The following is a 16,339-nucleotide window of genomic DNA, read 5'->3' as shown; positions in this document are numbered from 1 at the left end:
AAAGTCATTCAAGCACTCTTGTCTGGCAGTGAGCAGATGGACTGGGGTAGAGGATATCACCTTTTTATCTCATTAAGATCTCTTGAGAATACCTTCACTGGCAGAAGCCTGCTTGGGGGGTATGTGGGAGAGGGCTTTCACCCATATTGTTGAATGCACTCTCCACAGAGTGGCAGCCACTTCCTCCTTTCATGGATTTAAGAAGTGTGTGAAGATATGTTTTTACACAATGGCCTTTTAAACTGTGCTGATGGTCATTGATTATTCTAGTTATTTTGTTTTTTTTTTATAATGTTTAATGTTTAACAGTGGAACTGCTTATGGTGTTTTTATCCACCTAGGCTGTTCTGTTTCTAAATTTAGATTTTTGTAATTAGGTAGGATTGCTGTGCCCAGAGAACCAATATGGTCCTGGACTAGGGCTCCGAGAGACCAGGGTTTCATTGCTACTCAGTCATAGGACCTGTGGGAAAATTGCACTCTCTTATCCTTAGAGAAAGCGAAGGTGGGATTGTCCATTGCACTTCTAAAATGTAGTTGAGGCTACCTGCTTTCCTTCTGTTGATGAAGCATTCAGGAAGAAGCCAGGAGAAGCCATTTTTTTTTAATAACAGGATATCCCATTATTCAAAAAATAGCTTCTTTGCAAATGCTTCATGGACGAAAGGGAAGCAGGAAGCCTCAATTATGTTTTAGAAGCGCGATGGACGATCCCACTTTCGTGCTTCTGCAACAGTTCAGCAACGTTTCACTACATAAGTGCCTCCGTGTGATAATCCCCTTAGGGTCACCATAAGTAAAAAATTACTTGAAGGCACACAACAACAACAACAACAACAACAACAACAAGAAAGTCCTAAGTTGAATTCATTGTGGAGGCACATAAAAACAGCAAACTGTGCCCAACTGAGATTTTATGTAACGCATTATAATCATATAAACATTCAGTTTAAAGCAACAAAGAGTTTCGTTTTTATTAATTTTTTAAAACAAATTTCTTATCTTTTTCTTTACAGCCTATAGCATCTTCTTCAAGTGGGTAAGTACACTATATCATTTAATAATCAATGACCTGCATTTTCAAATGTGGCTTTAGGTGTTTATAAGCAAGAAACCTCAGGTGTTTATAGAAACTAAGCTTTATTTATGTATAGCTGTCAAACTTCATTTAAATTTTATAGGTAAGTCTCTGTGGAGATACTAAAATATATTTTGCAACCTAACCTTTGCACAGGCTGTAATTTTAGCATGCATTTTTTCCATTAAATTGTAATCTTGAAATCAAGGTTTTGCATATCTCAGACATGGCATTTGAAACCCATTAGAACAGGGGTAGGCAACCTGCGGCCCACGGGCCGGATGCGACCCGGCAAGGCCTTGGGACCGGCCCCAGCCCGGTCCTGCCGCCGATTGCCACCGGGGCCTTTGGGGGGGGCAATTGTCTATAGAAGCCTCAGAAACATGCATTTATCTTAACATTTTTTTTAAAAATCAGCAATTTTTTTCACGTGTCCTCCATTTTTTAAAAAAGTGTCCTCCATTTGAAAATTTTGTCCTACATTTGTCCCGGTTTATTTATTTATTTAATTAATTATTTTTTTGTTTCGGCCCCCCAGTTGTCTGAGGGACAGCTACCCGACCCCCGGCTCAAAAGGGTTGCCTACCCCTGCATTAGAAGTACAGTGTCAGATGATACAGACAGCAGTTGCTTCCAACTGATATACTTCTGGTAGATGACTATAAAAAGTGTTCTTGATTCATGTTGACAGAACTGTGCTGCTTTCATTATAATTGCATTGACTGCATTTAGTTTTCAGTGCCAGAGTTTTTAAAAAAGGATATTATTCAGTAGGAGGATAAAATTTCATAATGGGAAATTTGTAGAAAATATCTCTTTATTGTTATTGTTAACAAGTGCTTTCATCCACATGTGTGACATTTACATGTACAAGAAGATGATCATCAGAAGATCATATTTTACCTACAATTACCAGACAGAGTGGTAGGAATTGCCGACATGGGCAAAAACAATAGCACTGGGTTGGTTCTCCAAAGTGGAAAACAAGCAATTAAACCAGGGCTAAAGATTAGAATAATAAAATATATAGTTTATTAAAAACACAGAATGTTTACATAAACAACTGATAGGATTGTCAAATATTTATTTGGCTATGTGGAGATATTTTGAAGCAATTTGTGTGTAGTTTGTGTGTAGACAGAACTAAGAACGAGTGACAAGAGATGAGGGGCTGCTCAAAATGTGGTAGATGAGTGCAAAAATTTGATGTTCAGAGTCCAAAGGATTTTTGAGTAATTTTTAAATGACCTGTTTAGTATTCTGTTATGTGGTAGTTAATTTTTCTGTAATAGATTTTTTATTTGTTTTGCATATGGTCCCTTATTACATCAATTAAAAGCTGAATATGCTGTTGAGAGGGACACATACTCATTTAAAAGGGCTGGCTTTTGGAAATTAGGACGTGTGTACAAATTTTTAGAGTTAAAACAACGGGGGGGGGGAGTTTCAAATATTGTGCAAGTGTTTTCATCCTGTGCAAAAATACCTACCATATTGCACTGACATTTTCTAGTGGGTAGAGAAAACATCAAGCATAATACAATGGCTGGGGTTTAGTTCTGCGACCCCCTGGAGATTATCACACACAGACGGGATAGGGACGGGATTGACCCCCTGTCCTTATCCCATCATTAACCTATCCATGACTGTTCTCGCTGATTCTGGCATTACCACGTCATTAAGCAGCATTGCAATAGCATGAACTTCCATCAATGAAAAATGCATTAATGTAACTTTAAAGATGGTTTAATGACAGATTAATGACAGGATCTGTGCAACGTCATCTGAAAGTCTTTTCTGCAATTGCGGTCAGTCATGCTTTCCAGACAGGTTAATGATGGGATCTTCTTGATGTCGTCTGAAAGTCCTTCCTGTGGTCGCATGGGAAGGATGGGACAGGAATGGGACAAGGACAGAATAACCGCTGTGTGATAATCTCCCCTGTGTGTACCAAAACCTGTGGATATTCAAGTCCCATTAAATATAATGGTGTAGTAAAACTGTGTCCTTTTTTTAAAGAAAATGGCAAAATCAAGGTTTGCTTTCTGGAATTTATACTTTTTAAAATATTTTCAAGCTGTAGATGCTTGAATCTGTGGATCCAGCAGAATTATAAAGGAACTAGTGTACTCAAACAGTAATTCACAGTACAGTCTGCCCTTGCCTTACGCGGGGAATCCGGACCCCCCCCCCCGTAAGGCAAAAAACGTGTATGCTCGAGCCCCATTAGATATAATGAGGCTTGTGCATGCTGCACAGCCGTGCATGCACGCCACTCTCCTGGCAACTTCCACATAAGCTTGAAGCCTCCTATAACGAACCCCCGTATGGCGCGGGCTCACTATAGTAGGAGGTTTGGCTTACTACTCCCAGTGTTGGAGGTTATGACTAAGCCATTACAATTTCAAAAACAAAGAATGGCTGTAAAACCGATTCCTCCTCTATGGCATGAATGTATTGTGAATGTTTGTTTCTGTAACCTCAAGGACTACCATCTGGAGTCAGATGCAAAATGGAGTAGGATGGGAGGAGATATACTCAGCTAAGTAGAATTAAAGGGATGCAGTGGCTTAGTGGTTAAGATGCCAGTTCTGATGATCATAAGGTCAGAAGGTTGGCAGTTTCAGGCCCAAGTGCTGTGTAATGAGGTGAACTCCTGTCACTAGTCCCAGTTTCTGCAAATCTTGCAGTTTGGAAAGCATGCAAATGCAAGTAGATACAGTTGGCCCTCCTTATACACTGATTTTTTATACACGGATTCAAGCATCCACGGCTTGAAAATATTCAAAAAAGTATAAATTTCAAGTATCAAACCTTGATTTTTCCATTTTATATAAGGGACAACATTTTTCTATGCCATTGTATTTAATGGGACTTGAGCAAACACTGATTTTGTTATTCATAGGGATTCCTGGAACCAAACCTCAGAGGATAACAAGAGTCCACTTGTAAATAGGTACCAGTTCAGTGGGAAGGTAATAGCATTCCATGCAGTCATGCTGGCCACATGACCGCTGGAGTGATCTTTGGACAACACTGGCTCTTTGGCTTAGTAACAGAAATGAGCACCGCCTCCTACAGTCGGTTACAACTAGACATTCATGACAAGGGGAAACCTTTTCCTTTACCTTTCGAATTAAGGACCAAACTGCCCTTAACACATGACTCAAATTTGTCTTTTTAAAACCAACACTATCTCTGCCTTACATAGTATATCAGTGAAATTGCACTTTTGTACTGTATAACTCTATAACTTTAAATGAAAAAATATTCAGAGAGAAAATTTAGCCTATGCTTCTTATGGGACCACCTCAGCAAACTGTGGCCCCAGGTTTTTGTTTGTTTTTCTTTTTCTAGATGAGTACTCATACAGATGCAAGAAATCAGTCTCCCACATGCAATGGACTGATTGGGTGTGGAGAATCTTTGGAACTACACTCCAGTGAATATCAGATGCTGTAGGCTATATTTCAGAAGAAGGAACTTGCAAAATCATCGCTGAGTATTCCTTGCCAAAGAAAACCCTATGAAATTTATGGGTCCCCATTTGTCAACAGGGACAAAGAAGGCACACATACCCACATTCTATAACAACTCATACTTCTTTAGATCGATCTGGAAGAGCCCTTACAGATAAATTGCAAAACACCCAGAGATCTACCAGTAGATCCTAAGCTACCAGTCTAGATAGTGTGATCTCTGATCTAGGGAATGCTTTGGATTTGGGTTTTTCTGCTTTCAGATAATAACGTGTGAATTTTATTTCTAGTGTGTTCTTCCTTCCCTTCAGATTTCTCTTTCCACCTTTTATAGAATGGGAATTGCATGCAGTTTGCAGCTGCTTGGAATTTTTTATGTGAGAAACAGATTTGAAAGCTAGTAATTTCTTAATCATTGATTAAAATAAATATTTCCTATTCCAGTACCAAGAGGAAATCTTTACACTATTAAACTGAATAGTCCTTTCCCAGACAATTTTACAGCATGAGGCTTTTGACTGTTCATCACATGGCAAAAAACCTAACATAGAAGTCAAGGTTTCCATTTAGTGGGGGAGGGATGGAGCGAAAGAGTTTGAGAGGTCAGTGCCTTGTCTTTTAAAAGGAACTGTGTTGCAGCTGGGCCAGGATTTCCTGAAACAAGGAGTTGCTGATAAAGAATTACTTCCAGTTAATAAGCAACATGGATCCCAGGGTGTTAGGCTTGCTGTGTAACAGACCTGTTTCGAATGGGAATGAGGTAAATGGGCATATTAGTTTGTTTGATTTAATGAAAAATGTAGCTTAAGGTAAATTGCATGGCACGTACCTGAGTACAGTTAATGCATAGTTTTTATTAGTTTTGAATGTATTTAACTTATAGTGTTTTCCTCCTGTAATAGTACTTTCTAGATTTTAAATGATTTTGGCAGCGAGAGTGGGGAAGAAAAAGATGAAATCACAGGACAGTATGACAATTAAAATTTAGGGCTTGGGGAGAAGAGGTGTTTCATTTAAAATTACACGTGGTTCAGTCTGCATTTTTATGTTGAAGTCAGCCCTCTGAGTGCATAATGGCTTACTTCAAGTAAATATACATGAATGTACAGGCATAATCAGACAGGAAAATATTGTCAGTGTCAAGGAATTGCTTCATTTCAAACTCAGTAACTTGAATAATACAGCCTTCTGTTTATATTGGTGGAACAACGACAAACCTGCATGCAAGGTTTTAGAATAATACATGGGAAGAAGATGTCTAGTTTAAATAATATTATATATAGTGCTGGAGTATTGAGCACTATAGTTACCAACCTCTAACTTCTAGCAAACTATTTTTTTCATTGTTTGCTTAATATATATAAACGTTATTCATGTGTTGAAGGTGCTGTGAAAAAAGCTGTTGCTTTTTTAAATACAAAGTTAAAATGTAAACTTTTTCATGAGAGGAAGAGCAGAAATATTCCACGTAAATCATGTTTAAAAAATCTGTATAAAGAGTCAGGAAGGATGGACACTGGAACAATTTTGTTTAATTCAAAGACAGAGTTTACCAACAACCTGAGCTCTCAAAAGGAAGGGTGGGGTATACATTATTGTTCCTCATGATAATGATGATATCTTCAGACAGATTGGCCCTGATCCCAAATAAATTGTAAATAGTTGTAGGCTCTTCTCATGCGAAGTACATGTGGGGAGCCTTCTACTGTGATAAACACATAATTACTTGTATGATTATCACTGTTGGGTAGTGAAATGAAAGAAGAAAAGCAAAGCAGTAATTTCCACCTAAGAAGTGTTGCTGTTGTTACAACTGTTTGGACTGATTATATTTAAGAAAGAAAGAATTTTGGAGCTCCCAGTTCAGGTCCACACAAAGCCTCAAATTCACTGGGTGGCTTTGAACTGTCTGTCTGTCAACTGTCTGTCAAGCAGATCTGTCCCACAAGGTTGTTGTAAAGATAAAATAAGGAAAAGAGAGGCATGCACATCCTCTTGTGCACATTGGGCAAAAGGTGGAATGGAACAGAACAAATGAGTGAATTATCACCACGTAGTTCTTGAAACTAAGATCAGCAATCCATGAAACATGTTTGTTTTAACATCCAGACTATTCACATTGGTTCAGGTGGTTTTAGTACAATGTACAGTTGTGTCTATGAGATATTGTTGTATTTCGAATAACTGCATTCATTGTTGGCCAAACTATCTGGGGATGATGGAAACTGTAGTCCAACAAAATCTGGAGGTCTACAGATTACCTGAATCATGCTTTCTTCCTTTTTGTTTTCAGTCTTCCTGAAATCTTAGAAAGAGACTTTTCCAAGCTGTGTCTGAGATTTTTAGCTAAGTCAGGACCAACACATTTTGACAAAAGGTGTGTTACTAATCCAAATTATTAGAGACTGCAGCTCCAGTAGGCCTTTCTATTAATTTCTGTGAATTTCTAGTGTGTGGGAGGCTGGCAGGAGCGCAGGACTGACCGTGTCATCACCTTCAATATTGTCATGCCCCAGGGGTCCCACAGGATATACTCTGACTTATACCTTTGCCAGAAGTATAGCTGAAGTTAGAGTCTGAACCCTGGACCTTAAACACATGAAATAAAAATGCTCTGCCATTTAGCTGTGTCCACAGCAATTCCTCCCCCCCCCAAAAAAAAAAAATTAAAAGAAACATTATCAGATGCAGAGTGTAATTTCCCCTAATTGGTCATGGATTGCAATAACTATTTGCTTTTCGACTGATATTGTTATGCCATATAAGAAATTTAAGCCCTAATTGCATTTCACTTACATAAAGCTCTCTTGAAGGCTGGTGGCAGGAGCCATTTTGCTTAGCTTTCATGTGGATTAATGTGATTGACTTTCCAAAAATAAACTATTAAGCTTTTTGCTTGAAACACACACACACGCAGAAATTTAAATCAGTGTAGTAAAATAGATTTTGAAAAAATATAAAGACCACATGGAAACAAAATCTTTCTTTTTGAACTGTTTGCCAGACTGTGGTCAGCAACATTTGTTTCATGTGTGTGGGTTCTATATTATTAACCTCATTTGTTTGTGTACAGTGTTTATTCCAAGCAAATAAGTCACAAAGAGGATTTATAAATATAACTATGTAAAATTTAACAAAGCTAACCTATTTTAGAGACCAATGCCATAAAAGTGCTTTAACAGTGTTTGGGTTTTTTGGGTGGAGAAATGTCAATAGATTGACATACCACTAAAGAAAATATCCTCTCTTGTCTTTCTTAGTAAAGCTACTTCTCTGTTAACTTAATTTAGCACCATCATTTCTAAGGAGAGTAATGTGGCCAAGGCGTGGAAGACATAGAGTCTAACTTAGACTGATGTGATAAATGTGAAATACAAGTACTAGTAATCATCATCATCATCATCATCATCATCATCATTTCTTTCCCACCTCTCCTCAAGGCTCAATTCAGTAAATCAGTAAAGACTAGATTCAGTAAATAAGCAATGCATATGAGTAATAATAGGACAAAGCTATTCCTCACTAACTTCAGCTCTGCACTCACTCCATTGCTTTAAGCAATTTCCCCTCACTGTGGAGTTTATCACACGGCCCCAAAAACAGGCCCAGTGCGTTCTAAACGTCCCCAGAAATGGCACCCTCTGGAACGGAACGGGGATGCAACTGGAATGCCCGGCGGCAAAGGCAACATTCGAGCATGCAATAAAATGGGGTTCTTGGCCCCATCCCATTCTGTGTGCTCCCACGCACGTTCATGTTTAGAACGCACCGGGCCCGTTTTAGGGGCCGTGCGATAAACTTCTGTGTCTCGCTATAAAATTGAAACTGGAGGTGGTGGTAGTGGGTTAAAGTAGCAGGGCACAGCAAAGTAAAATGGGGTATAGGGGTCATTCCTTCATCTCAGTAATGGATCATCCAAATGGGAGAAAATGTCAGCAAGCGAGACTGATGTCCTTAGAAACTAATTTGATTCTAAATGAAAGATTTCTTGGGAGTTTTTCATGTTAGGCCCGGTACAGACGGGCGATTAGCGGCATCCTCCCAGTGAACTAGGGCTAGATGAGGCTGAGCATTTACATACCCAGCAGCCCTAGTCCACAAGCACGCTGCCATCATGGCTTGCTGCCAGCCACACAGGCAGCACCATGATGGTGCGAGCGCCACACAGCATGCACACATTGCTCACCGGAAGTGATGCGATTGGGGGGTGCCAGCATGCCAATTGTGCCCCTTCCAGGAAGCTGCTTATGGCAGCTTCTTTTTCCTCCCGGGAGGGAGTGCATCGTTGCTGTGCCATTTGGTTGCTGCAGCAGGGCAAAGACGGGCAGCACAGAGTCCCTATGTTAACTATAAAACTTTTAGGTCCCATGTTTGCTTTCTGTTAACTATATTCTCTGTCTTCATTCATATTATAAGATACATTTTTAATTCTTCATAACTTGGAATATGCATATACCACATGTTTACATTGTACAGCAAATATTTTTTGTGTTAAATCCAGAGAGTAGTCAGTCAGAACGGAGTCATGTAACTAAAAGGAAGTGAGAAGTAACAGGGGCAAATGACATCAGCTTTTCTTGCTGCTCTGCTTCCTAAGGCTTATGAATAATAGTGGAAATTGGATGTTCTCTGATGTTAAAAAAAGAAACTTGCTTTAAGTGCATAAGCTTAGGTGACCCATTTGGCACAAAATGATCCTTGGAAATGGTGCAGCTCAAGGTTATGCAGTTTCTCCTGGCCTGATTATACCATTTGTAGAGATGGATATTGAAAGACAAGAATGTATATTCATGTAAGCTTTCCTGAAAGCAAAGACTGTACATAATGAGGTATTCAACTCCCAAGAGAATATGTATGGTGGCGATATACTTCTGCAGTTTTTCCTCTGCAGAGACCTAACATACGGACTTTGTGGAGGGGACAGCGGAAAAGAGGACTGTGTGAGGGGGGCTATGGAGTGGCTTTTTGCCTACTGATGGGCTTCAGTAAACAACTTGAAGTCACACAACAACCACAGTAAAAGTATGAAATTCCATGGAATTTTCACACATGTTCTTTGGATTCCAACAATGTCTTGTGAAATTCATCCCTGCTTCCTGTTCTCTATGATGAGCTGGGGAATGTAGAGTGCTCCAGAGATGTTGATAGACTGCAATTCACATCAATGTGTAAAACAATGGCATGCAATTTCTCAATGCAGCAGATTCCAAAATGGTTCCTTCTAGATGTTTTGGATTACAATTTTCATAATGCATTGTCATTGACCATGCTGTTCCATAGTCCAGAATATCTGGAGAAGCCTGATCTGAACCAGTTAGCATATGATGATAATGAATCATGCTGAGATGTAAGTGTAACCATAGGTGGTCTTCTCTGCATGTAACTGCAGCCATTTTCACTTTTTCTGCGTGTCGATGCCTGTATGTTAGAGTGAGAAAGAGCTTTGCTTGTATATTGATGCACACGAATACAGTTGTTCCAGCCAAAGTAGGGCCTGACTGAGCTAATTATTCCCAGAACATGGAAGGGGGGGGGGAGAAGAGACAATGGATGACTGATGAAATACTTCAAGCAGTTAAAAAAAGATGAGAAGCAAAAGAAAAGGGAGCCAGGAACACAATGAGAACCATGAATGCTGTAGTCCAACTACTAGCATGTAAGGATAAAGAGAATTACTACAGCAATAAATGCAAAGAAATAGAAGCCGACAACAACAAAAGAAGAAGAGACCTCTTCCATAAGTCCTGGAAATTCAAAGAGAAATATGAGGGCAGTTAACAACAACATGAAAGAATTACTTTCCTGCGCTATAACTCCCAGAATCTTGCAGCCACCATGGTAACATAGTAATTTTTCCTTGCTATGATTCAATCCTTATGCATTGTTGTTGTTGTTCTGTGCTGTCAAGTTGTTTCTGACTTTTGGTGACCCTAAGGCAATCCCATTGCAGGGTTTTCATGGCCATATTTGTTCATAGCGCATTTGCCTTTACCTCCCTCCGAGAGTGATGGTATATGACTTGCCTAAAATAATCCAGTGGGGTTCCAAGCAGGGATTTATACCCTGGCTTCCAGAATCATAGCCCAATGTGATGGCAGGGGGAAAGCCAACTACCAGTGCAGTCTGGGACAAGTCTACCCAGATGCAGTCAAAGCAATATCATAACAAAGACACCCAGCTGTTGTTATTGTCAATGCACTGACCACTTTTCATACTCAAAAGAAACACAGATGTTGCTGATTCATCTAAAATTTTAGAAGCCTTCTCTTCAGTTGCAATGTGTACAATATGATACAATATATTATATACACACTCCTCTCTGTCAGCTTTCAACCACCCACTCCGATGTCTGTTCCAAACTCTCCAACTCTCCAAACAAACCCAGCTAACCTACAACTACCCACACTGACCAGTCTCTTGGTCCACTTATATAATAGGATGGTTCTGAGTCGTCACTCTGTGTCACATGGCATGCTGTAACCTTGCTGTAACTTTGCCTCATGCCATGTGCTCCTGACTCAGCAGTCTATGGTTCTCCCATGAAATATATGACACCTGTCAATCAAAATATTTTTTTTGTTGTAAAAGATACAATTACTCCATCACAATGCTCAAACTAGTAGTGGTTTGTTGGTCTTATGTATAGAAGGCCAGTGTTTTTATGTGAGCATATTTTCCCAATGGGCAAATGTGTGTAGAACTATTTCTGTTGGGGAGGCAAGGACTGAGACAAGATCATCTGAGTCTGTAACCCTTTTCCCCTTTGTTTCAACACATGGGCAGTTGTGTTAAACCCATGTTATTATACAGTGATCATGTGGTAAAGGACATTCAGGAAACAAATGACATCTACTGCAAGAGCAAGACTATCAGCAGAAATAATAAACAAACACACTGGTGGGTGATTGGCCTTCTTTGCCTTACCTTACCCACTTCCCCATTTCAAACTGAATGTTCTCTTTTTACCTCATCCATTCAAACCATGATCTTTGTCACTGTTTACAGCTTGTGTTTCCTTTGGTGGTGTCTATAGCTTACCATATATACTTGATGTATAAGTCGAGGACAAGTTTTGGTGGCAAAATTATGGATTTTTCTATGACCTGTGGATAAGTCGAGGGTAAAACTTAGGGGCATATAGCAAAAGAACTAAAGGATGAAGCAAAGCAAAGTCAAAGAACGTACACAATTCCAGCAGAACTAACTCTTTGTGCTTACTCTTAAGGCTGGAAGGATGAGAGAGTAGAGAGGGCTAGTGCTTCCAGGACAGATTATACTTTTCACCAGAGGATGGTTCCTTCTTTTAAATAAGGTTTAAGATACAGTGCTTACATTGACCCATGGATAAGCCTACCCGGATTTTTGGGTCAATTTTCGACCTAAATTTCTAGACTTATACATGAATATTTACAGTATATTGGGTGGCTGGTAGCAGAAATTTTGCAATGTAGCCAAATTTGCCCTAGTTGCTTTGGAGTAAAGGGGCAAATAGTCCTCATTCCCACCCAGAGCTTAGGAAATTACATTTTTGCATGCACATGCACATGCCATACACATATAAAATAGTGGTAAAATAAATAGTGCATATAGTTGCCCTCACTTATACATAGTTAGATTGAGTGCTATATTTTCTCTCCAAAGGTTATCTCTAGCCAGGAAGATGTTTTATGTGGCAAAATTTGGCTTGAAACTGAAATAACAAAGAACGTAGTTAAAATTCACACTTAAACAGATACGTTCTTTCAAGCATCTTTAACCATATTTGATAATATACAGCAATATAATAACTGGGGTGCTAATTAACTTTAGGCTGTAAGGTGAGCAAGGTGGTTTAACTATCTTGTATTTTAAATTACAGCTCCTGGCATTTAGGATGTGTAATTTAAGACTTGACACAATGCATTAATTAGCTCAGACTTCATAATTTTATGTTGCATTTCCGATAAGACTGAAGCTTGTATTCCTTAATGAGGCTTTATATTGAAATTAGGTATCTGATTTGTTCTGCAAGCTCTACTAACGAAAGCAAATTATTTGACATAACATTTTCAGTGGTAATGGGAAGTGGAGCTGTATATTATCACTATGACTGTCACTAAAACATAACATTACCGTTTAAAAATACCATGGAACTCAAATGTTGATGAAAGCATACAGAATTGTGGTGCATAATTATCACTATTGCAAGATTTCTCATGAGTAAAAAGAATTGGGAATACCTCCTTGGTATATTGTCTACAAATTACTATTGCCATTTGTGCCTTTTCTGCACAAAAATAAATATTTTTGTACAGCAACTGCATTATGCCAAGAATTCAATCTTCTGCACATTTTCTGCCCCCAAAACATGTTTTCTCTGTACTACAGTGATATGTATTTTTGTGCAAACAGATTTTCCAGAAATGGCAAAGAATCTTACAGCTTTTCTCCTTTTTCTTATGAGATGCCCCAAGTTTCATGGCACTCTTTCAATGATGATACAAATACTAATGAATGTTCTTCATATCCCTAGTGACAAGGGATAGGCAATGAGACTACAAAACAAAAGTGAAGTGAAGGAAATATTGTGGATTTCTCATAACCTGAGTTATTTTGCCAGATTAAAAAATGGCAATGGCATGGTAGAGACTGCCCAAATGCAGTGTTCTCCCAACAATACCACACACCAACTGCATGCTCCCTAACTTTAGTACGTGTGGGGAGTGCCATAATTACGTGGCGCCTTCCACATGGCATGCGTAACGATCATGTCATGCATGCACCATGTCCGTGCCACCCCCAGGCCGCTGACAGTGGCCTGGTGGCGGCGTGGAAAGCAGCTCCAAAACAGAGCTCCTTTGGGCCTGCGCATTGTTGGCGTGGTGACCAAACAGCTGCGCCAACAATGCAGAGGAGAAAGGGGCCATGGCGGCTGCCCCTTTCTCCTCTTTAGCGCCAGGGTGCCATTGGTGCCTAAGACACAAGGGCACCCCTTTTCCAGGCCAAAGAGAAGTGGCATTTTGCCACTTCTCTTTGGCCTGGAAAAATGGTGGATTGGGGCCGCAGGGCTGCTGGTGAGGCTTCCCTGGCTCCAGTTCACCGCGAAAAGGAATGGTCTGTACCGTGCCAACTTGACAAGATAGTTGTACTTAATGGTATTAGCAGTAGATAGTTACTCCAAAGCTTATCAAAGACTAGGTACCATAATCTTCACTAGAGGAGATGCAAAACTCAATGATGTAGATAACTGAAGTCAAAGGCTTTCATGGCCAGCATCTATAGTTTTATGTGGGTTTTTCAGGCTTTGTGGCCATGTTCTAGAAGAGTTTATTCCTGACGTTTCGCAGCATCCTTCTCTGAAGCTGGTAGACACAGATGCTGGCAAAACGTCAGGAATAAGCTCTTCTAGAACATGGCCACGTAACTCGAAAAACCCACAAAAAACTATGTAGATAACTGTTTTGAGGTGGACCCAACCCAAGAGACTACTATTTTCTGCTTTAGATTGTGAAGAATCAAATGTTGGGCTTTACCACCATTGGATTGCATTCTTGAAATCTTAGACTTTGGGGGATTTGGCCCTTGCATAAAAAAGAATGCTCCACCCTTGCTTTATCTGTCATCCCATAATATCAAGGATATGACACTTTTTAGTTGTTGAAGATTATGCTCAAAACTACCTTTTCTACATCTTTTAGCTATATTGTTATTCTCATATGCTGGAGCTAAAATCCTTGTTCTGGATATATTTATTTTGAATTCTCATTCATTTCAGTGGAACATACTCTTTAGTAACTGAGGGTACATCTACACTGTAGAAATAACCAATTTGACACCACTGCTATGGTGCCATCCTACAAAATCCTGGGATTTGTAGATTTCAGAGGCATCATGCTTTGGCACAGAAAAGACCTTGTAAAACTACAAATCCCAGGAGTCCATAGGATGGAGCTGCAACACTTAAAATGGTGTCTAGCTTCATTATTTCTACTGTGTAGATCTGTGATTCCCGAAGTGGGCAGTATGCCCCTCTTGGGGCAGTGGAAGGTTTCAGGGTGGATGGTGAGGGGAAAGTGTGGCAGTAGAGGGGTATTGGTGTGCAAGAAAGACAAGGGGAACCAGCAGCCTTTAGGATCATGGTGGGGATGAGGATTGCATGAAACCTCTTTTCAGGATCTTCAAAAACCCACCACACAGCCTCGTTAATCCTTTTGTGTGGTGCTATCTGCCACTCTTTGCATGCTCATGTTAGCTCGCTCCTTTACCGGTGTCTTTTGCTAGTAGTGGCAATTGGGGAACTCTTGTGAGGTTTGGGCACAGGCCATTGCTTCTGTGGCACGGAGCAGCATCATTTTGGAACAAAGAGAGCACATGTTGGCAGAGGACAAGTGGTGGCAAAAAGGAGCTTTCAGATCTGGAATCCTGCTTAAAGTTTGTGAGCTTTGCTAGGACATGGCTAGCAGACTGGAGTTGCACTGCTGCTTCTGCTATCCTTCATCATCAAACAGGCTGAGAGAAGAGGTAGCAGAAGAAACCATTGGGGGGTGGGGTGGACACTTGTATGGAGAAGATATGTCTTCTGCTCTGAGAGCATTTCTAAAGAGCAGAGTATAAATACAGATGGTGGTGGTGGTGATGATGATGATGATGTGGATGTGATCTCTGGGGAATGAGAAACTGTGCTCAATTATTGGAAAGAGTCCTTTATCTTGGAGTAGCTCCTGTAGTTAAAATCTCTCCCTTTCCTGGTCCATGCCAGTCTCCAGGGCCTCTGTAAAACCCCTACACACACCAGCTGTGCCTTTTTCTGCCCTGATGAGGGATTGAGAGTCCCTCCTGTCAGGCAGGAAGCTTCTGTGCTGCACCTGGTCATGCTGGAAACAGAAACTGAGGAGCTGACTGAGAAGCCAGTCAAACAGAGATCAAGAAGACTCTTGCTGTGTTGGCCTTTGCTGCAAGACTGCCACAAGCAAGAAGCTTCTCGGTCACTGCTCAGCCAGCTGTTTGGGTGCTGCGCCTTAGGTAACTGGGTGCAAATGGAGCAGCGACTGAGATTGGATGTTTTGAATTTGCAGTGGAACAGTAGCCCTGTGGGGGGGCACGAGGATTGTCATTCCAGCTGTGGCTTCTGGAAGGAAAGGGGCGGTAGCCTGAAAAAATTGGGGACCACTGGTGTAGCTGCACCTACATTTAAGATTGTAATCTGTATTAAGGGAATCTGCAATTGTACCCACGTATAAGGCTCCAATTTCAGAATGCAAACTTCTCCTAATTCACTCTGTAAAGTTACTCATATCGACAGTAGTAAGTAAATAATAAAATGAATAGTGATAATGTGAACTATAATAACACCAAATTTACATAATCTTTGTTTTTCTAATAGTTATTTTTTTCTTCAAATCTACTTTAACTGTCCCTGTAGAGAAGATAGTCCCACTCTTGCTGAGCACAAGCCATTTTGAGATATCTTCCATTTATTAATCTGTTTTAGAGAATTACTGTTTTTAGAAACATCTGAGTTAAAAAAAAACCTTGCAGGCGGTGTTGCTTCTCCAATTAAAATGAGAATTAGGACAATCTTGACAAAAGCTTATTTCAAAAGAATATAAATGAAGTGCACACCATTCAGAATAATAGCTTTAGTGTATAACACACACACACAAGATTGAAATTGCAGATAGAAATATTTTGCTATTAATTTGGTTTTTTTAAAGGCTCTATACAAATGAATACTGAAAATCTGGAATGTTTCCAGTACTGTATGATGAGCTAAAAAACAAATCCACAAATACCAGAACTAATT

General features: G+C 39.9%; 1 protein-coding gene across 4 annotated transcripts in view; it reads left to right on the top strand.

The window, feature by feature from the left end:
• Positions 1-16,339, top strand: part of PTPRE (protein tyrosine phosphatase receptor type E) — a 159,726-nt gene that overhangs the window by 53,339 nt on the left and 90,048 nt on the right. For 2 of the 4 annotated variants that reach the window (XM_042459723.1, XM_042459722.1), the window contains exon 1: positions 5,220-5,317. In XM_042459723.1, coding sequence (XP_042315657.1) covers positions 5,307-5,317 — 11 coding nt within the window. In that variant the 5' untranslated portion in view covers positions 5,220-5,306. Of the gene's footprint in view, positions 1-1,016; positions 1,040-5,219; positions 5,318-15,810; positions 15,841-16,339 lie in introns of those variants that run through there. The other 2 variants (XM_042459724.1, XM_042459726.1) reach the window with 2 other exon arrangements.

This window comes from Sceloporus undulatus, chromosome 3 (assembly GCF_019175285.1).
Source record: "Sceloporus undulatus isolate JIND9_A2432 ecotype Alabama chromosome 3, SceUnd_v1.1, whole genome shotgun sequence".
Classification (NCBI taxonomy): domain Eukaryota; kingdom Metazoa; phylum Chordata; class Lepidosauria; order Squamata; family Phrynosomatidae; genus Sceloporus; species Sceloporus undulatus.
Note: the sequence above shows the minus strand (reverse complement) of the source record. Positions and strands in the feature narration are given on the sequence as shown.